General features: G+C 37.2%; 3 protein-coding genes across 7 annotated transcripts in view; 2 read left to right on the top strand and 1 right to left on the bottom strand.

The window, feature by feature from the left end:
* The window catches only part of ppm1ba (protein phosphatase, Mg2+/Mn2+ dependent, 1Ba), a 29,948-nt gene extending 27,084 nt beyond the window's left edge, over window positions 1–2,864 (top strand). Inside the window, exon 6 of one of the 2 annotated variants that reach the window (XM_065296983.2) lies at window positions 197–2,864. In XM_065296983.2, the coding sequence (XP_065153055.1) occupies window positions 197–226 (30 nt within the window). In that variant the 3' untranslated portion in view covers window positions 227–2,864. The remainder of the gene's footprint in view (window positions 1–196) is intronic. The other variant, XM_065296982.2, reaches the window with a different exon arrangement.
* A 1,314-nt stretch (window positions 2,865–4,178) lies between these two features.
* slc3a1 (solute carrier family 3 member 1) lies at window positions 4,179–11,126 on the top strand. Its single transcript, XM_065296980.2, has 10 exons — window positions 4,179–4,799; window positions 5,264–5,443; window positions 5,690–5,832; window positions 6,828–6,953; window positions 8,300–8,419; window positions 9,316–9,440; window positions 9,518–9,719; window positions 10,090–10,266; window positions 10,368–10,493; window positions 10,565–11,126. Exons 1-10 carry the CDS (start codon window positions 4,406–4,408, stop codon window positions 10,988–10,990), a joined length of 2,019 nt encoding a protein of 672 aa, XP_065153052.1. The 5' UTR covers window positions 4,179–4,405; the 3' UTR covers window positions 10,991–11,126.
* prepl (prolyl endopeptidase like) lies at window positions 11,018–21,898 on the bottom strand. Of its 4 annotated transcripts, XM_065296976.1 has the most exons (15): window positions 21,656–21,898; window positions 20,868–20,993; window positions 20,720–20,786; window positions 20,379–20,591; window positions 20,181–20,307; window positions 19,887–20,103; window positions 19,611–19,802; window positions 16,226–16,432; window positions 15,731–15,906; window positions 15,406–15,622; window positions 15,172–15,321; window positions 14,964–15,090; window positions 14,717–14,743; window positions 11,966–12,048; window positions 11,018–11,238 (listed from the first exon to the last, which is right to left on the bottom strand). In XM_065296976.1, the coding sequence occupies exons 1-15, from the start codon at window positions 21,764–21,766 to the stop codon at window positions 11,146–11,148; spliced, it is 2,133 nt and encodes a 710-aa protein (XP_065153048.1). In that variant the 5' UTR covers window positions 21,767–21,898; the 3' UTR covers window positions 11,018–11,145. The 4 variants fall into 4 exon arrangements, with proteins under 4 accessions (XP_065153048.1, XP_065153049.1, XP_065153051.1 ...); XM_065296977.1 differs by lacking the exon at window positions 14,717–14,743; XM_065296979.1 differs by lacking the exons at window positions 20,868–20,993; window positions 21,656–21,898 and having other exon boundaries at window positions 20,379–20,641.
* Window positions 21,899–21,910: the final 12 nt, after the last annotated feature.

The following is a 21,910-nucleotide window of genomic DNA, read 5'->3' as shown; positions in this document are numbered from 1 at the left end:
ATAAGATCTTTAACATGGATTTCACAGACAGGGGTCACATATTAGACAAAGAAGTGGAAAGTGTGACATTTCTAGTTTCAATAGTTCTAGTTCCTTGATATTTACAATAATACCTAGCCATAACAGACTACCAAGTAAAGCTGATTTATATGCCTTGTGTTTCTCGGTGCTAACTGCTGTTTTACTTTTTCTGCAGAGTGCTGCTGACCTTGAGGACCCGTGGTAATCAGCCCACCTGAGGGAAGATGTCTACATGAGACATCGGTCACATTTCTTTCAGCGAAACAGAGATTCAACGGACAGTCTTTTAAGAGTCACAACAACACAATAGAAACCGTACAACCAAAAGCATTACACTTTTCTAATACAGGAGGAAAAGTTCCAGTTGCTTCAATAACAAAATACACACACACAATAAACTTTGTTCCTTGCTTTTTTTGTGGTGGCTGTGGGTGTTCATTTTAAAACTGAGGACGTTTTTGTGGGTCGGACCCATGGACGTGCTGTTGTGCCTTTTTCAGCTGCAAATGAAGTGACTTTTGCTCATGATGGATGCCCTGAGCCAAGGATACAATGGATAAACATGGCTATGTGACACCACTTCAGTCCCTGCCTGGTATGGGGATACGGATCATCACTGGGTTTAATTTAGGATGTATTTGACTGGTAAATGCGTGTGAACGTGATAAAGATTTGCTTCATTACTACATAACCTGTGTGGAAAGGTTTGAAGCTTGTTGTTTGCTTTTATGCAGCTTTCTTCCTTCCTCTCCCAACGTGCGCTGACAGACCTTTAGGTGTAGAACCTCGGACTTGACTTGGCTTCATCTTGCAGGTTATCACTTGATTGGTTGTCAAAAGCTTTTTAATCCTGCTGTTTCAGAGTATATAGAATATATAGAGAGAAATATATATATATATATATAAATTCATATATATATTATTTTTTCCCAAGTTTGATGTTTTTTGTGGCTTAAGTGTGTGAGAAGCAATAGAGCTGTGTTGGTTGCGACTGATGAGAGTGCCACGTTGTGTGAGTTACTTTAGATACACTGAGATTGTAAATGTTATGTATTTGTGTAAACCTGCCACCAAGGAACTGTGGGTGTTGATGTCTAAAAGGGATTGTAACTTCCCACCAAAACACAACTTTTTCTCAGCTCCCCTCTGTATTATATAGCTCAATTTTCTCTTTTTGCTATCAGCCCTCACTTTCACAATACAGATGTGAACTTGCAGAAAGCTGCCTTTTTGTTTTTTCTTTTTCCAGAGTATATTGTACAAGTGGTGTTTTTGTTTTGGTTAGCTGAACATGGAAAAGTAGTTTTATGATAATGATGAATTCACAGATTTCCTGATTCATTCTACAAATGTAATGTTGGTTTTGCGCAGATTTATTTTTCAGCAGTTAAGAATTGACAGTACTCATTGGCCTCACAAACTGAAAGGTTATATTGAGCAGAACAATAAAGATAAAGGGAAAAGAAAGCTTTGTTCTCATGATCCTTTAACTTTATATGTTGATCTTATCTAGACAGACTTTTATTTGTACAACATCTGATCTGCATTGCATATTATTTTTGGCCAAGAGTTGCCAAAATAAATATTTTTAATTGTTAAGCGTTCAACCAAGTTGGTTCAACTTAAAAATATTAGTTGGCACAACAATTTTTAGGAATGGTTCACATTTTGCATCTAAAAACACACAGAAACCCGGTCGCATCTGCCGTTGCCAAGCAAAATTAAGCTGCACTCTCCATAGATTCAGTAATGTGTCCCCATGCATTGTCTGACCGTTCGTTCTGTGTATCCCTGTAAAGCTATGATAAGCTGTTCCTTCATCCTGAGTTAATACGGAATGACCCAATGTTGATACTTAAATGGTGAAGCTGACTGGTGCGGATGTATTTCCAAAAAGTAAAAAATTTCTGCATGCACGTCACACTCTATTTGAGCGTGATTGCCGCTTGTCTACATTAAAAATAAATTAATTGCATTCACAAAAGACGTGAAATGTGAACTACCCCTTACACAACTTTTTTGAGTATTTAAGTTTAAGTTGAATTAACTTAAAATTTTAGGGAACCAGGTAACGTGCTTGTTTATTGCTGTGTACACACCAAATGCAAAGCATTGCATTCTTCGCTCTAGATTATTTCTGGGATTTAACTTTGTGCCATTCAAATTTTTCGCTTGAGTGTAATATTTTCAACTGACGAGAAGATGATTTTGAGGCGAATAGCGCGTCATTCGCATCGCCTTGCGTCTATTCGCGTCTTTGCATTGACTTTGTGTGTAATATACTCTAGCCAATAGTTGAATTTGCATTTGGTGTGTGTAGTGTACCACATTAGTTTAACCAACAATTCTTTTTGTTCTAGTATTGCTTTGCCGTTTTGTACCAGATACTGTACTTATGTAAAGTAGTTTATAGAGCCATGTTTTCATCCAAGTTTTGCACTATTTTGGTATCGACAAAGTTAGTAGTCATAAAAAAGTTTCCTGTCTATAGTGTGTTTCCATTAAAATGGTCTTTTATTGATAAAATCTACCCAGTCTCACAAAATATTTTTTTTCGTTTTCGTGATATATCACGAATTTCCGTGTTTTTTTGTGATCATATCAGGAATTTCTGTTTGTGTGTCATTGTCACGTTTTGGTTACTCAACTGCTTTTTCCTATTTTAAAACCATTTTTGCTTCATTTTAGGGTTAGATTTGGTGTTTGCATTAGGATGTCACTTTAAGTATTGGTTTGTACTTTTTTCAGATAAATTTTTTATATTTTCTAAATTTTAAACCATTGTCGCCTGCATTAGGGCTAGAGTTGGGTAAGGATGTCATTTTATGTAAATCTAACCCTTGACCGAAGCAAAAATGGTAAGAAAATGGGACAAAACAGATGAGTAACCAATACGTGACAATTACACATAAACAGAAATTCATGATACGATCACGAAAAAACGCTGAAATTCGTGACAGGATCTATAGGTACGTAATTTTGTGTGACTGGGCTGGATAAAATAGTGTGCGTGATGATGAAAACAAATTTTCACCAAAGTTTGGGTGTATCGCAAAAAAATCTGACCCTAGGACCTAGTCCAACATAAAAAAGTATGATGTTACAATTAGGCATGGGCCGATTACCGGTTTCAAGGTATACCGAGGTTTAAAACAGTCAAGGTTTCAAAACCACTAAAATGTTCTGTGATACCGTCTCCAAGGTATGAGCTGTGTTTATACAAAATTCATTAAATCATGAAGTCATGTGATTGATTTGATGTTTACATTTAATATATATTACGAAAATATTATATATGTTTTGAAAGCATATTATAATTTAAAGGCTTTATTGTACCCGGCATTTGAAAATAACACAATTTAGTGTTACAATGGTAATACCGCAACACTGTGAAACCGTGGTATTTTTGCTAAAGGTTATCATACCGCCAGAATCTTATACCGGCCCATGCCTAGTTACAATGGTTGTTCAGACAAAGGAAAATGTGTATTGACTGATACTTTTTTATTGGTTGTGTATGCTTTAAAGTAGCACATCTCTATTGACTGGTGATTTAACAGACATAAAGAAAAGCAGAATTTACGGTTTTGCTTATGAATATCCAGTTTCTCATACTAACCTCTCTTTAAAAGTTCAAGAGATTTGATGCTAAATAATCATCTAATTGAAACATCAAATTATCTTGTAAACATGAGTTGCTTTCCATATGGACTAAAATATCGCCTTATGTTGGGTAAAGACAGCCAATCAGATTACAGCTTGCCAGACAGATAAACTATTTGTTTTATGTGTGATTTGTATTAGATGATTTTATGAGCTGTTTTTTTCTGTCGAGATTTAGCTACAGGAGTGTAAACATTTGCTGTATCTGTAACAATAAATGAATTATAATTCAAGCTATGAAATTCACCTGAATAGATCGGATATCTATAACAAAGTTCCACATTAAAAAAAGAGACTTATAGCTATAAACACAAGGTCTGCTTACAATCTTACATATTAGCTTAAATATATCTGCATCTTAATTTTTCATTATTTGTAAATTTTACTGAATTATTCTTTAAAAAACAACATTTTGATTACATGCAGATATTCAGAAGAAATCCTGCATAAACAGTTGTCAAAAGCCTTGTAATTTGTCAGTGTTAGCCTCAAGTTATCTGACTTTTCAATAATATGTAGCCAAGTTAGTGTGTGAATGGGCCTGGTAATCTCTTCTCTCAGGACTGCCAGCATTCCTGTGGGAGGGGTTTTATTGTGTATCTGAAGGATGGAGAGCTGTGTACTATGGACTTGTGAATGCCTCTATTTAAGAGGACTTTTGCTGTTTGGCTCTTACATTTGTTCCTGTGCTCTGTGACTAATAGTGATCTACGCCTGCAATATGAGTTTAACCAAAATCACAAACATCGACGCACTGGAGCTACAAGACGGCATCCAAAATCCAGCCTTTCAAGAGGAGCACGATAGATCAAATCATGAGCCTACATGCGTCTCTGTCACCGGGCAGGAGGAGATCCCGTACACACAGATCAAACCTTATGCTGGAATGCCCAAAGAGGTTCTGATGCTATACTCCAAACAAGCTCGCTACCGGGTCCCTCGAGAGATTTTGTTTTGGCTGATCATTCTGTGCACTCTGGTCCTCATCGGTGTGACCATTGCGATTGTGGCGCTGTCACCTCGATGCCTCAGCTGGTGGCAGGTGTCCCCTGTCTATCAGGTTTATCCACGGTCATTTAAAGATTCAAATGCTGATGGTGTTGGAGATCTTAAAGGTAAATTTTGACTCGCTTTAGGAAGACTTTTCAGGTGAATAGGTAAAAAATGTATTTAATTATCTTAAAATATGTTAGTATGCTTTTTAGAGACAAAACATAAACAAATGCATAAAAGCTTTCCATATGGCACTGTTTTCTGTTTATGCTATGTTGAATTGTCCTTAATGGTCAAAACCGCATTTGCACATGCAATAAAGTGCCAAACAGATTTTACAGCAGTACATTAGAGACTCATTATTGTTTTTCCTTGAAATATGCTCACAAGAAGTACGCACGATGGATGATAAGACACAATCTTATCTTACACATAAATCATTTTAGTGACCTTTCAAAATGACCGTAATATTCAGAAGAAAAGAGCAATGTGATTTGGTTGACAATGATTACAAAGAAGAATATATTATATATGTATAAGGGTGGCAATTCTATCATTTAATAAATGCTGTCACGGTTCACTTCAGGAATCAAGGAGAAACTGAGTCATTTCGAATACTTGAATATTAAAGCCATCTGGATCAGTCCTTTCTACAAATCTCCCATGAGGGACTTTGGGTATGATGTTGAAGACTTCAGGCAAGTCGACCCTCTCTTTGGAACCATGAAGGACTTCGATGACCTCTTGGCAAGCATGCATGACAAAGGTGGGCATATATCATGCATTAGAATAAATGATCAATGATATAAATCAGTCAACATCAGTGACATGTAAATGTGTGTCTACAAAGTTAAACAGTATAAGGCTCATGGAATGGGTTTCTTGAGTAAAGCAATGATTAATAATTAACTTATAAAGTCTTGTAAATGTGTTAAACCTGTAACATTATTGTGCCAGGTCAGGTCAGTACTCTCGTGGTCATATTAGCTTTTACACATTTTCTCTGGCCCAGGTTTGAAGCTGATCATGGATTACATACCTAACCACACCAGCGACAAACACAACTGGTTCCAACTAAGCCGAAATAGCACTGAGCCCTATAAGGACTACTATATCTGGGTTAACTGCACAAAGGACAAACCTCCAAATAACTGGGTATGAATGTCAATCCCTAGAATACCAACAAATGAATGGAGATCGCCATTGTACCAGTAACATTATCAGTTTTTTTTACTCTACATAAAAATGTCTCTCCTGATTTTGGCAAGTGGTTGATGTCCATGTGACAACATTTCAATCAACCAATAAGATATCAGTGTTGTTTCATTTCGTTGTTTCAAGTTTAAGATTACAACCAGGATTAGCTGCTTCTAGAGCATTGCTTTTCACTTATCATTTCCTTTTGATTTTAGGGTTCAGCAACGTTATCTCACGAGTATTTGTACGTATTTTATGAGTTGGCTAATTCGTATTAATTCATACAACCACATTCGTAAGTTATTGTACGATTTGCCTTGACCCCTGTGGCTTTGGGGTTAGGGGCGGAGTTAGGGGTTGGGTTTCGTTGTTTTTTTTTCATGGAATCATACGTTTTTGCACAATTAACTTCATATGAATTCATACGAATTAGCCAACTCTTAAAATCAGATCTTAAAATGATCAGGCCGGGATCAGTTATGGTTAGGGCTGGGGTTTGGGTTTTATTTACAAAAATGTTTTCCTTGGGTCAACAAAATATATTGCCCTGAGGACATCAACCACTTGGCAGAATCAGGTCGAGCACATAGAGATCATCAATGATCATCAATAAAGTGTTATACAATGTAAAACGTGAAAGTTGGATAAACTCAAAAAGTTACTTCAATTGATAACTTTAAGTGAAAATGTTTAGTTGAAAAAGCTTACATTTTTAGGTGTTACCAAAAAAGTTGTTTCACCTTAAATGGTTTACTTGAAGAAAAGTTAAGTTGACAAAACTTGGTTCTTTTATGTGTTACCAATTGAAGTAGATCCAACTTTTTACTTTTAAATAACGTTTGTACAACCTTAAGGCTTTATTTCATTTGATTTGTTATATTTAAAAGTATTTTTAAAATCTGCATATAGTTGTAAATGGGTTGACTATAGTGTCACATTGTTGGATTTGTTAGGTGAGCGTGTTTGGGAATTCCTCCTGGGAATATGATGAAATGAGAAACCAGTGCTATTTCCATCAGTTCCTCAAAGAACAGCCAGACCTCAATTTCCGTAACCCCAAAGTTATACAGGAGATGACGGTAAGGCACATAAAACATCTGTGTGACTATAAAATTGACACTACAGCACTAAAGATGATGGATTAAATTGACTTTTAATGTGTTGGCCAATTTAAAATAAGCCACGTAAGAGTTAATTTGCCTACAGCAGTGGTTCTCAAACTTTTTCGGTGTGTGGCCCCCCTTGTGTACGATGCATCCCCTTGTGGCCCCCCAAATAATCCTTTGACCTGAAACATTCTAAAATTAAAACTAAACAAAACATATTAAATTATACAATGTGGTGCTGTTGGTTGGTAGCCTTTTTTGTTTAGGTTTAATTACACAGAATTTATGATAAAGTATTTTTTAAATTGTCATCAAACTGGGGCCCCCAGTTTGAGAACCACTGGCCTACAGTACCTGCAGACAGTTTATAGTTGCTAAGCATGATATGACACTATTAGGCAGTGCTAGATTTGCATTTACAACCAATTTATATACACTGTTGTGATGGTAGGAAAGAAAAAGGGATGTGTTGAAAAAAAATAAGCATCCACTCATTCAAACATACTTGGGAAATACGTAATTTAATCATGTATTTGTATTGAATATCTGCAACAAATTATTTTTTAGCCCTGGTTTGTAGTGTTTTATTCTCATTTTGTTAATAAACAAACTATTTTTCTGTGTTTACTCAAGACTGTCTAAAACCAGTCCAGTTCTGGGTTGTGGTATAACTGTTTAGTGCGTCAGTTGTATTGTACTTAGTTTTCTGTATAGTGCATGTTTTAATTTTAGCAAGAGTCAAATGATTTAACCATAATGTATGTTGAGATCTCTGGAAGTAAAGGTATAATGCTGCGTTTACACCAGCCGCGATAGAGGTGGCAAGCGCGGGTGATTTACATGTTAAATCAATGCAAAGACGACATTACACGCGGATTACTATGCTGCAGTGCGGATGGCGCGAATTAAGCATTGCCGCGGAAAAAAACACGAGTTGAAAAATTTGAACTTCAGCGGATTTCCGTGCCACGTTAACCAATCAGGACCTTGCTGTAGTAGTGACGTGATTACAGGAAGCGAGCGGAGTGGCGGAGTCCCAGAAGCCCCTCCCATGACGTGAATTTCCACGTGAATTTCTCGAATGACTAGAATTTCACGCGCGAATGAACTCAAATGTTGAAGCGTCCAACTACGTGCGAATAGCGTGTTTTTGCCGCCCATACCGCGGCTGGTGTAAACACAACATTAGCCTTCAAGATATTTAACAAAAAGGCTATTTATCCAGACTTTCAAAGTTATCTACCATATTCAGCAAACCATATCAAGTTTCACTACAAGCATGGACCCTCTTTGATCTTTGGTTCCTGTCTCTTTAATAGGACATAATCCATTTCTGGCTGGAGAAAGGGGTGGATGGGTTCCGCATGGATGCTGTGAAACACATGCTTGAAGCCAAACATTTAAGAAATGAACCCCAGGTTAATCCTGACCAAGATCCAGTAAGTCAATTATTTTATGTGCATATTTTTCTGGATTTACAGGCAAATCATTTTAATTATTCCAGACGAATACAAAGCCACTGAAGACTTTAGCAAGGTCTTGGCATGACTTGATTGTCTTGCACCTCCACATCTTTGCCTTTTTTTGTTACACACATATGTGGCATGCTGTCAATCACCATTAAAATAATTTTGGCCCTCAATTATATATTGTTTATTCCTCACATTTGGAAGTCATTTTTCGATAAACGTCTCTTCTAAAGATAAATGCATTGAAATACCAAACAATCAGGAACTAAATGCATCTATACACAGGTTCCGAATCCGACCATACAATATTGTACCAGACCACACAAATTATAGCAGTCCTGTGTTTATTGTTTCAATCTTCTGGAAATTTAGCTTATTTTGCCACATATAAAAGCATTTTTTACAGTAAGAATTAAAGGTGTACTGTATAGATTTTAGTGACATCTAGTGGTGAGGTTGTGAATTGCAACCAACGACTCAGTACACCACTCACCCCTCTCTTTCGAAACACACAGAGAGGCTACGGTAGCATCTCAGGACAAACATGTCTTTGTCTGAGACAAAATAGTGACAAAACACGCTCTATAGAGCAGTTTGTCCTGTAGAAACATGGCGGCTCAAAATGGTGCCTTCCATGTAAGGGGACCCGTGGTGCATGTAGATAAAAATGGTAATAACATAATAAGACATAGTGGTTCATTATGTAAGGTCTTTATACACCACTGATAATATAGTTATGTATATTAGATTCTGTCAATAGATCCTCATAAAATGTACACACTGCACCTTTAATTGGTGCACGTCATATATTTTCAGTTGTGTGTTATGCCCAAAATTATTTCCTCTCTCTGTCTAATCTTCTTCAGGCGACTGTGGACACAGAGTTCGAGTTGTTTCATGACTACACTTACTCGCAGCCGGGGCTTCATGAGATCTTGACTAACTGGAGGATAGAGATGGACATCTACAGCAGAGAGCCCGGTCGCCACAGGTACTGTAAAAAAACCTTTACTGCTTTCCAAATATCTCCGTATTTTCTTTTTTTAAGTGGCTTCTTTTTTTGATCAGGTTCATGGTGATAGAAAGTTATGACTATGAGGAAATTGAAAAAACCATGAGGTACTACGGCACAAGTTACATCACAGAAAGTGACTTTCCCTTTAACTTCTATTTGCTGTATCTTCCTGATGACCTTTCGGGAAATAAAGCCAAAGAACTGGTCGATTATTGGATGTCAAACATGCCGGAGGGAAAATGGCCAAACTGGGTGGTGAGCAATTCCACATTGGCTTGTTTTTTGAGAAATCAGAAGTGTGAAATGCAAACACGTGTATAGTCCCTGCCTAAAATCAAAGCATCGGTTGGACCAGCAGAAAAAATGGTCCCAAGCGGTCTTTGGGGCAGCACTCTTAAAAAAGGTCCTCTTAATTTGTACCATTTAGGAACAGATATGTATACGTTTTATACCAATATGCATCTTTGAGATACTAATATGAACTCTTTCAAAGGTGTACTTTTTGAAATGGTACCGCCTTAGTGACAGCTACGGACCATTTTCTGGATAATACACTTTGGACTAAAATATAAACCATATGTAAATTCAACATTTGTTACATGATGAAAGCATATTTTGTTCGTAGGTGGGAAACCACGACAAGCCGCGAATAGCCTCGAGTGCTGGAAAAGAATATGTACATGCTATAAACATGATGTTGTTAACACTGCCTGGAACTCCCACAACATACTACGGAGAAGAGATTGGAATGGTGAATGTAAATGTATCTGTTATCCAGGATCCTTTCGGAAAGTTCAATCCAGTAAGTAAAAATCAAGCACTGTTTGTTTTAAAAAGTAACAATTAACTGCAACGTGTTGTACTGTAGCACACTGGTATAGTTATAATATTTCAACTATCTAGAACAACAGCCGAGACCCACAGCGAACGCCAATGCAGTGGAGCGATGAACTCAACGCTGGCTTTAGTGACAATGAAAACGGCACTTGGCTCGATGTAGCTCCAGACTACAAAACTGTCAATGTGGAGGTACGTTGCTTCTAAAATGCTGTAACTATGAATTTATGAGTTCAAGTACCCAAATCCTCTGTCTTCTCTAGGTTCAGCTGGATGATCCCAATTCCATCATTTTCCAGTACCGTACCCTGAGTTTGCTGAGAGGTTCTGAGCTCGCCCTGAGCCGAGGCTGGTTCTGCTACGTCAGGAGTGATCCTAATGTATTTGCCTATTTGCGTGAGATGGACGGGCACCGGAAAGCCTTCTTGGTGGTACTAAATTTTGGGGAGGATACTGAAACCGACCTGTCCTCGGTTAGTGAGCTGCCGGATACCCTAACTGTGCATTTAAGTACGGTACCGATAAGCCAGACAACCTTCTCAAAATCAAGAATTTCAACATTTAAAGGGCAGGGATTGCTTCTGGAATATTCCACCAGTAAGAGGTTTCATCTTAATCATGCATCTGAGTGCTATGTTTCAGAGAAAGCCTGCTATCTTGACACACTTGATATTTTGTATAAGTGCTGAGAAACGATTCTAGAAAAACAAGAGATATGAGTTTTTATTCGTCAGTTTATTTGAAGATTTCAAACATCTATGTAACAAAATCAATGTTTGGTTTATATAAAAATAAAAAACTTGATCAGGTTGTTTCACAATAACACTCTGTTTCAGTTTTGGGGTTAATGGGAGTTGCGTGTCACCTTCCTGTTTGTCTCTGTTTTTTGGTGGTTGAGTCGGAGTTCTCTGTACAGGAAGGCTAACTGTCGGGCAGTCTGTGAGAGAAACATAAAAAAAAACTAATGAAACAACTTTGAATACAGAGAAATATATTACTATATAACGCCATAAAATCTACTAAGACATAAAATGGTAAACATGTAAGCTGTTTCTTATAAACAGCTTTCTAACCAGAGCAGAGTCTGCTACAGGTTAATATCTAACACCAAACAACACTACAGGCGTGAACAATACAACTACAGGCATGGGCCGGTTACGGGTTTAAAGGTATACAGAGGTTTTAAAGAATCAAGGTTTCAAAACCGCTACAATTTTTTCAAGATATGAGCAAAATTAAATAAATAAAATCATTAAGTCATATAATTGATTTGGAAAAGTTTCCTGGACCGGGTTTGGATTACCTGGCATACATGTTGTATGTTGCTTAAAGTTAAAATATATTGTGCCCTGTTAAAAAGTTGTTGTTTCTATATGCAGACATTTGAAGATAACACATTTTAGTGTTGCAACAACAATACAGCAGCACCGTAAAACTGTGCCAAAATCTCATAGCGGCCAATGCCCATCTACAGTTATGTAAAAAAAATATGTAAAAAAAAATATATATATATATTACTTGATCATAATGGGTTAGAAACTTATGTATTCATAAGCTTGAAAATACATCTAAAGCTTTATAATATCCAGAAGTGATACAAGAGTTAGGTGTTGACCTGAATGTAACACAATATGAAAAGGTTATGGAACATAATCTTATTGCACCTCATTTAAGGATAGGTAAAAATCCTCAGGTCCAAAGTGATCAGCGCCTGACTGGATGTCCAGAATGACAACAGGAACATGTGCTGAAGGTACAACAATACAGATCATATAAAAAGATGGGTTATAAAAAAGGGCACGGGTTTCTAATGAAACAGTTAAAGGAACAGTATGTAGGATTGTGGCCAAAACTGGTATTGCACTCACAAAACTTGTGGCTAAAACTGGTACTGCAATCACACAGCTGGTGGCCAATACACAAAATGACAACATAAACATCAGTTGAGGGCTGCAACTCCACTTTTTAAATAACAATATCCTGGCCAGACCACTGTTGTGAGTGATATAAGTATTTGAAATGAAAATGATTTCTTAATGTCTAGTGACATATCAGGGCCATTTTATGATTAATTGATATACATTTCTTACATACTGTTCCTTTAATGCATTTTACAGTAACTAATATTTACAGATCTTATAGATTTTATGGTAACACACCAAGGTTCCACTTTCTTAAAAAAAGCTAATTTACCCACATGTCATCCAAAATGTTGATGTCTTTCTTTGTTCAGTCGAGAAGAAATTCCAGGATCTTTCTCAATTTAATAGACATTATTGGACCTCAACAGTTTACAGTTTCAATGCAGTTTAAAATTGCAGTTTCAACTGAGCATCAAAGACCTCTAATGATCCAAACCAGGCATTAAGGGGCTTATCTAGCAAAACTATTGTAATTTTGGCAAAATAAAAGGACTTTAAACCACAACTTATCCTCTTGCACCAGCTGTGTGACGCGCCAGCGCGACCCTACGTAATGCATACATTTGAGTACCATTTTAAACAATAAACTGACACAAAGACATGAATTAGTATCATTCCACACACAACAACGCTGGAACGGTCCTCTTTCTCAACACTTGTTAACACTGGGGCGGTAGTTTTGCATGTGTCATGTGTGACCTTTCGAATTGCTTACGTATTACATAAGGTGGTGCTGGCATGTCACATGGCTGGTGGAAGAAGAGAAATTGTGGTTTAAAGTGCATATTGTTTTGCTAGATAAGACCCTTATGCCTTTTTGAGATTGTTTAGAGCCCTTTGGACCTGCATTGAAACTGCAATTTTAAACTGCATTGAAACTGTAAAGTGTTGAGGACCAATAAACTCTAGAGAAAAATCCTGAAATTTTTTTCTCAAAAAACTTAATTTCTTCTCGACTGAACAAAGAAAGACATCAACATCTTGGATGACATAGGGGAGAGTAAATTATCTGGATTTTTTTTAGAAAGTGGAATATTCCTTTAAAATTAGTACAATAGTTACAACTTTTAATTTCAAAATTGTATTAGTTAATGCTGTAATTAACATGAACTAAGAGTAATAAATGCTGTAGAAGTATTGTAAGCCTAACCAATTTAATGAAAAGAAATTCTGTAAATAAAAGTTGGTTCAACTTAAAAAATAAAAAAGAATTACCTGGTGGCCTTAAAATTTTAAGGTTATTCAACCTAAAAATATTAGTTGACAAAAATGTTTACTTTTAATAAAAAAATCTTTTTCAGTTAACTAAACTGTTTAAGTTGAATTAGATACTAATTTTAAGGCAACCAGGGAACTTGCACTGAAAAAAGTTCATTTTTCTTAAAATGAAATAAAATAAAAAAACTGTTCTTCTTCCTTTATTTCTTTATGCCATTCCAGCATCTATGGCTATATTCTTGGCGAAAACCAGTTAATCCATACAAAAGTTTAATTCAGACAAGTTGATCCATACACAGCTTGGGCAGGGACAATTTGGCATTTTCAATTTGCCTAACTTGCATGTTTTTGGCCTGTGGGAAGAAACCGGAGTAAACCACGCTGACACAGGGATAACATGCAAACTCCACAAAGAAAGGCACCTGACCTAGCTAGGGCTCGAACCGGGGACCTTCTTGCTGTGAGGAACAGTGCCACCCTGGACACCAGTTCAACATGATTGAATCAAGTTTTATTAAAATAAAATGATTGTGTATTAAGACTTATTTCAATCACGTGAAACCAGTGTCCACGCGTTTTGTCAAGTGTACTTTTTAAGTTAAACTAACAAATCTTTTTTTTACAGTGTATTTATTACGGGGCTATCAATAAGTACAACCAAGCATAATCAGGTTTATTGGCTCTCCATCATAATGCATATGCAACACTTTAAGGTCAATGTTTTTTTACACAGAGTGAACGAGATGCTGCCATGTTAAGTAGGTACTCTTGGCCCACTATTGTGCCTGGCAGGCTTTTTCCCCATGGTAATGGGATCTTTCTAAAGTGAAGCCGAGTGCAAAAATCACATTCTTAATCCTTAAACTCTGTCATCTGCCTCTTATCTGCAGCACGGCCACAGGCGTCTCTCTCTATTCCTCTTCTTTTCTGGTCCACGTTTCAAAAGCCGTCTCCTGACCTTGTATTGTTTATCTCCCCGCCTGATTCATCTCATAAACATGTTAATCATCCAAACTGTCAGCATGCCTGATCAGCATTTATTTTGTGGAGAGAAAGGTAGAGATTACAGGGAGTTGTTCTTTTTTAGTCTGTTACATGTGTGTGGGACGTAAGATGAGGTGTCTGTATACATGTGTGTGTGTGTGTGTATATATGCAGATTCTTAATGCTGCAGAGGGAGTCTGGACTGAGATGTGCTGACAGCGTATCTCACAGAGCAGCTCACACACAAGGTGACCTCAGGTTGATACAGAGAGGAATCGCTCTGCAAATCACCTGTTTCCAGATCAGTGCTTTCCTTTCCTGAGGGGAGAGTATAAGTGCTTCTCTTAATCCACGGATGGTTTGAGAGCTGGGATTTCGACCGGTGACCTTCTAAGTTTATCTCCATTATACTTCACACAATTCTATATTTCATTACCATGTACAGAACTCTTATTATTCATCTATGCCTAGGTAAATACAGTTTTACATTCTATGGCACCTTTAAGTTAACTTAAAAGTTAAAGACATATACACTCACTGTTAGCGCCGGCTCCAGAAGTATACACATTAATGGCTTTCTTCAGTCTTTCCACATAATTCATAACCCCTGATAATGGAACTCTGCGATCCTCTGAGTATGCTGTGATCAGCATGGATGGGTAAAGCTGGAAATTACATACAATCCTTACTTTATTTGCAGCATAATTTTTTAAACACATAGATTATGTTATCTTACAGTGATTTACCTGAGGTGTGATGTTGTGACAGGGGCAGTAAGAGGCAATGTTGTCCCTGTGCTCTGGGCTTAAAAGGGGGTCTCCCCACTCTCCCCTTTCCTCTATAGTAAGTGGAAGAGAAGGGTCTTGCATAGTGCCCAGTACATCTAGAAAAGGTGCCTGCCAAGAATTGCAGCATTATATAATCTCAATAAATGAAAAAGCTTTAGGGAATATGTATGCAATGATGCATTAAACGTCCACCTGTAGAATAACAGCTCTGAGAAGCTGCGAGTTTTGGTTGCACAATGCCCCCGCTAAGACGGCTCCGGCGCTGCGAGCAGTAAGGGCAGTCAAAGTGGGCTGAGACACTCCCAAGCGATGAAGAGTCTGAATGCAAGATGCAAGATCTTCCACTCCCCTTTGCTTTTGCAGCAAAGAACCTGACCTGTGCCAAGCTAGACCACATTCACCACCGCCCCTAGACAGATAGCAACAGAAACACAGGTCAGAACCCAATAACTTGGGTATTGTGTAAACATGGTTTTGTGCTGTTAAATGCTGGCATTAATATTTAAGAGTCCGGTACCTTACGTGGCAGTAGGCCAGAGCCCAGCCATCCTCCAGCAGCAGTCTCTTCTCAGGACTAAAGGTCATGTTGAGGTCTATACCATAAGCTCCATATACATGCAAAAGCACTGGAGCTTTACTCAGATCAGTTAATGCAGGCATGTGAAAAAGAGTCAACGGCACCATTGTTCCATCCTAAAAACACAAATACTGATACATTATAGATCTCGTGCTCCAGTTATTTTTGTGATGTTGCCTGTGAAAATCCAATCAAATATAACCTTGATATCCTTAATAATGACTAAGATTCAAATCAAACTCCTACTTCAAAAATTTGATTATAACTTGGATCTCACAGTGGTCACTTCAATTCATAATGCTGTTTATCAGGGTTAATGTGTTGCTGAATGCTATATAGCTGTAATTGAAAATATGGGCTGTCATGTGTTAATGTGGTTGTGCTGTAAATAGTACAAGTTCTGATAAATCTGTTTTTGCAGTGACTGACTCACACCTGGCTGGTCGCCTGCAGGCGTGTTGTGTTATATTCAGAAAGGGGGATATACTGGGTGTTGTCCTCTGTTACGTAGAGCCGCTGTGCCTTGGGGGAGCAGAGGTAGCGTAAGGGTGGGTGCACTGGAGAGGAGAGGAGGAAACCAAATGACCCTTCATCCAAAATCCCTACACGCTCTGGCGATAGATCACATGCCCACTGAGGAAGCTGGGATGAAAATAGAAAAACTACATGATTAGAAAGGGTCCATTTAAAAGTATTTAGGAAAGTGCCATGTTAAAGACTTTTTACCAGAAAAAATTAATCAAAACACTAATTTCTAAGACATACATGGGCAACATACGGCCCGGGGGCCGGATCCGGCCCGCATAGGGCTTCAATCCGGCCCTCGCGATGCACTCGCAATTTCGATGAAACTGTCATGGTTGCAGTGTTTCCATACATTGATTTATCAGTGACAGAATCAACACTGGGTGCCACATAGATTTTTCATGATTCCCATTTACACTTTTTTTACCATTTAAAACGTCTTAATTCATTGCAGCGCCTCAACAGCGCGCGCGCGCCCCCGCCCCCTCCCCTCTCTCATGTTGCATGCAGCGCAGCTTTCTCACATAACAGTGAAAAGTATTTTAACTCCACGTTCCTGCGTGTACTTTCTTTTTCGCGTTATTAACGTCAACAGTCACGGATGTTATAACAGAGAAGACGGATGATCATATTCATCATGACTTAACAAAAGGTTAGCAGTATTGTTTCCCACATATCCCCCTTCGGGTGTGAGTCTGTGTCCGAGCTCTCTCCCCACCTATGATGCGGTATGCCCGTGCACATGTTCTGTAGTAACAGCAACCGTGTATTTTCTCATATTTTTGAATTTGCAACAAATTGTCTGCGATATAGAATAAAACTACCACTCGTATTTAAAATAAAAAAGCGCTCATAACACAACAACACTGATGAGAAGAGCAACATAAGTACAGCCTCAATGTAAATGTATGATGATTTTTTCAGACGATGTCGCGTTTTTAGCAGCAGTTAAAGAAAGAGCTGGTTTGATTAAACAAAAAGAGTTACTGGGTCCTGTTTAGTCACTATTTTATAGACAACAGAACAGATAATATGTAAAAAAAATAGCATTCAGTTGTGTTAAAATGCAATATAATGTGACAAATCAAAGAGTAAAACACAACGCAATGATGTCACATATATGCTAATCGGGGTGTGACGTCATCACCGCCACAGTCTCTCAAAATCCTGTGGGAAACACTGTGGTTGTCAATATAAAATATAAAAGAAATAATAATAAATCGTGTGTGTGTGTGTGTGTGTGTGTGTGTGTGTGTGTGTGTGTGTGTGTGTGTGTCTGTTGCTGTAGTAACCATGGTTTTATTGTGGTAAAAGTGTAGTAACCATGTTTTTTTGGTCAATTGATTACTATGAGCAAAACCATGGTTTTACTACAGTAACAATGGTTTTTTGGTCTTAACTGTAGTAAAACCATGGTTTATTTTCGTAAGGACAATATGCAGGGTAGGAAATGAATCCTTGAAATTTAATCCAGTTATTGTAATGTTAGAGTAGCCTAGGTCAGACAGGCCTAGCAAAATTAAATTTCAGGCCTTGAAATAGGCTGTCAAAGTAACTGTAGAGGAGCCTTAATTAATTAATTTTTACCAATTAGTCATGTAACTATGTCTAATTGCAGTTTTCCCAAGTGTGGCCCTCCGCTTACTTTGGCAAAGTAAATGTGGCCCTCAGTCTAAAACTGTTGCCCACCCCTGTTCTAAGACATCGAGCAAAACCTGCCATCTATCAAAAGAGCAACATTTTCAATCTGAAATGAATTATTGGAATCTTTAAACTATAATCATGTTTTCTTCATATTATTAAAATTATGACAGACAGGGCCAAGACAAAGTAAAATACTTGTTTCACCTTTCTTATCATCTGAAGTGCAGTCACCCTTTACCTAGAAATTGCAAAACCTTCCTCGTGCCATTTTACCAAGAAGCTTCTTGAAGTTTCACCTTAGGATAATTTTTATTTATTAAAAATGAAATATTCAATTTATTTAAGAATATTGAAGGGGTTCACATTTAATCTGGGCTTTTATTGGCTGTTTTTCTTCAATATTGAATCATCTATTTAAAAAATATATATTAAAATTTAAGTTTTCAATTAACCAAAATGTATCTGTTTGGCACAGGTATAATTCGGTCTACGAAAGTAATATAATCATTCACCTTCAGATGAAAAGATTTTTAAGATTATAGTTAACATTTCAGTCAAATGTTTAAAAACTTTTAACCGGTAGTGTAAGTTTTTAAAAACGACTTAAATTTCCTAAAATAACAAAGGCATAGTCTTGGCTTAATCGAAACCTCATAGCCTGGTTTAATTTATAAGGCTTATCTAAAGCTAGGAAATAGGCCTTAGTTCTTATATAAACATTCTTAGAAAAAGACGTTACTAGTGTTTTTTTTAGTGTTGGTTCCTCCTTTGAAATTAAAACAATGCATGCGAATCTCATCCACGCGTCAGCTCCTACAGTCTAAATGTTGTTCACTGCTCAGCTCCATGCACAGAGGGCAGACGCAGAGAAAGACGCACATTTCACTGGGACAGCAAGACCCGGCACTTGTGGGCCGGTACAAGTGACACAGTAGCCAATATGTACAGATGTGATGCTAAGATTCATCCAAACAGTTGCTAGGTTTGTCTAAATGGGTCTAAAAGTCACTAAATGTAGCAATAAAGTCGCTGAGGTTGGCAACACTGCTTCAGCCAATCCCCTTTTCTTGAGCAAGTAAAAACAACCCACTGATCAACATTGAATTTGCAAAAGTTGAAAATAAAAAGCGATTAATAAAAAAGAACATAAATTTAAAACTCAACTTTACATTTTAATTTTGTCACTATTATTGGGCATGAATAAAAAACATTTAAAAAAATCTATTTACAAATGTTTTAAGTTTTCAAGTTTGCATTTAAATGTTAATATTGGCAGTCTTGCCTCGAGATTGTATTGAAAATAAAATGTCAAATCATCATTTGCATTTTATTTTTCAATTTGGCAGGAAAGATGCATTATCACCTTAAAAATGTAATAATTTAATTTAATGTTTTAATTTTTATTTAAGCATTTAATTTTCAACTGTGGGACATATTTTGGCATTTTATTTTTTATATTATTATTTAATTAATTAATTAAAATTTGGCTGAAATTACCTTCTATAAACCAGGGGTATTTAAATCAAAATATGTATACTTTTTATAGCCCATTTTGTTTCAGTACTCAAGAATCAGTTAAAAAAAAATCTATCCAGTGATTGGTTCTGAATAAAAACGTGTTTCATGTTTTTACACTTTTTCTTGTTCATACCTGCAGAGCTTTTAATTCATAGGGCTCTTTTAAGGAAAGAATCTGAATCTGAAGTCCACATTGTGAATCTTTCAGTGTGAACACACAGTGATCCTGAAGCAGCTCCATATCTTTAATGACTGTTCCTGGAACAGGCCTGAACAACGGCACCCAGTGTGGCATGGACGGAGAAGCTACAGGTGCCCTGAGGACCTAAAACAAGACGAAATACGTAGTACATTTGCCTCTCACGTTGTGTATAAAGAAAGTCAAGCATGATGTATGATGGGATAATACCTGATACTCCTGTCCTTTTCCAGTGTTAGCAAGGATAAACAGATGGTCATCCGAGTGCTCCACGAAATACAGTAGACCAGGCTGACGGGACTGAATGAGGGTGGGCGACAAGAATGGAGCCTTGCTGTCAATAAACCAGACTTCAGAACTACTCTTACTGTTACAGTTTATTGTGACCAGTCTCTGGTCTCTGGTATGACTGACTTCCACAAAGAACCTGCAGAGAAGATACAAAACTACAATAATGCTGTCAAACAGAACACTTAACCAAAAACGATTGGACTCTGGTCCTACTCTGGATCTTTCTCTTCATAAACAAGGTCAGTCTGGACACCGGTATCACTGAGATGAAGACGAAAAACATGCAGGCTTTTAAGAGTCTCCTGTGTGCTGTAGAACAGGACATCATCTGTGGCCCATTCTGCATGAAATTAAAACCTAGTCAAGAACAGATTCAAGAACCAAGTATAATTTGCATGATCAATGACTTACCAAAACTAATAACATTGTCTAAAACCAGCAGGACTTTCTGAGAAAGGGAAATTCCCCCTAGATGAACCAACACACATCTGGTCTCCTCGTGATGGTCTTTCTTCACAGTGGCTGCCATAATGCTCTCTGATGGAGACAGTCTGATCTTCTGGATCGTTCCATATACATCTCCTCCCCAATCAGCAGAGAAGATCTCCACCATCTCCTCATCACCTGGGCACATTCATGTCACACTTACTTTGTTGTTTTGTTTTCACCTGGAACTCCAATAATAAAAATAGACTATACCTACAGTATACTTGACTATTAAACAAAAAGTAGTTTGAAAGTACAGTATTTACCATGTCCCAGGGCTGATCTGTAGATTCCTTTGCCATCTTCAAAGTATATGTGATTTTTTCCCTGAAACTTGAGATGATGTGGAGTTAATGCTGACTTAACAAAACTAATTTGTCAAAACGATTTTAACACATATAAGTAATAACTTACTGTTGTTTTCTCAGGTACATCAGCAAACCTCTGATGTAATGATAGCAATCTTCTTTTAAAAAGCTTCTCTTCATCTTTGAATTTTCTAAGTTGGGCTTTGGACTGCTCTGCTGTCTTTGAAGTTCCCTAAATGACAGAGATCCACTCAGTCAGATCTGTTATATTAAAATCAAAGGCATGTTTGCTGTCTTTATAAAGCAAAATTTATGACAACCAATCGCAGTCCTGAACCTGACCCAAACCCGCAACAAAAACGTGAAATTACCAGTAGTTTGTTGGGTTAGTAGAAGTATTGTAAACATACTTCCTTATAAGATAGAATAATTCTTTTAATACAGGCATAAAAAATAGTGTTGTATACCTTAGTAATTACGACAGTAAATTGTAGTATCCTGTAGTATATTATACTGTAATAGTTACTATACTTTGTTAATGTATACTATAGTATTCTTTAACTATGCTGAATTGATAACTGTACTAAATGCTGTGGTAAATTTTTATATTTACTATGGTAAGGTCTACTGTTATCTAGAATTTTTACTACTAGGGTTTAAATTATACAGCATGCGGCATATCAACTTTATAACAAATCTTGCTTAGTACAACTGCTTTTTAATAATAAGTTATACTAAGACCAAAACTGAACACGCACGTGAGATGCATGATCATTTTTTAACACCTGTCATAATCCACAGGCTTGATTATTAATTATTTCAGTGAGAAAGAATGTTAACAGTTGAGAGCAGTAAATATCAACAGATGGATCCAAAAACTTAGGTTGGTCTTACCCCAGTGTAAAGACGTGATGTTGAAAGAATACATGGGCTTTTATGTTTCGCCTGATGTACATAGCGTGAAACTGATCGCAGCAACAGACACGCGGAACTGATCAGAGTCATTTAACGTGTTCATTAATAGCATTTCAATTTCACTATGGATATAAGAACATGCAAGACGCAATTACTGTCATTTTCAAAATCACACCACCACATCCATGTGTGTTCGACTTTTTGTGGCGCTGCGTAAATCGAATGACAACAAAG

Source organism: Paramisgurnus dabryanus, chromosome 20 (genome assembly GCF_030506205.2).
Source record: "Paramisgurnus dabryanus chromosome 20, PD_genome_1.1, whole genome shotgun sequence".
Lineage (NCBI taxonomy): Eukaryota > Metazoa > Chordata > Actinopteri > Cypriniformes > Cobitidae > Paramisgurnus > Paramisgurnus dabryanus.
The sequence above is the reverse complement of the archived record's forward strand: the minus strand, read 5'-3'. Positions and strand labels throughout refer to the sequence as shown.

What these genes read in the sequence shown, in the direction of transcription:
- prepl (XM_065296976.1), bottom strand. Translation starts at nt 21,766, where the DNA reads ATGACTCTGATCAGTTCCGCGTGTCTGTTGCTGCGATCAGTTTCACGC. An exon ending in ATGTACCTGAGAAAACAACA is followed by an intron (nt 20,787 to 20,867) that starts GTAAGTTATTAC and finishes CATCATCTCAAG; the next exon opens with TTTCAGGGAAAAAATCACAT. An exon ending in GTCACAACATCACACCTCAG is followed by an intron (nt 15,091 to 15,171) that starts GTAAATCACTGT and finishes TGTAATTTCCAG; the next exon opens with CTTTACCCATCCATGCTGAT.
- slc3a1 (XM_065296980.2), top strand. Translation starts at nt 4,406, where the DNA reads ATGAGTTTAACCAAAATCACAAACATCGACGCACTGGAGCTACAAGAC. An exon ending in TTAATCCTGACCAAGATCCA is followed by an intron (nt 8,420 to 9,315) that starts GTAAGTCAATTA and finishes AATCTTCTTCAG; the next exon opens with GCGACTGTGGACACAGAGTT. An exon ending in AGAGAGCCCGGTCGCCACAG is followed by an intron (nt 9,441 to 9,517) that starts GTACTGTAAAAA and finishes TTTTTTGATCAG; the next exon opens with GTTCATGGTGATAGAAAGTT.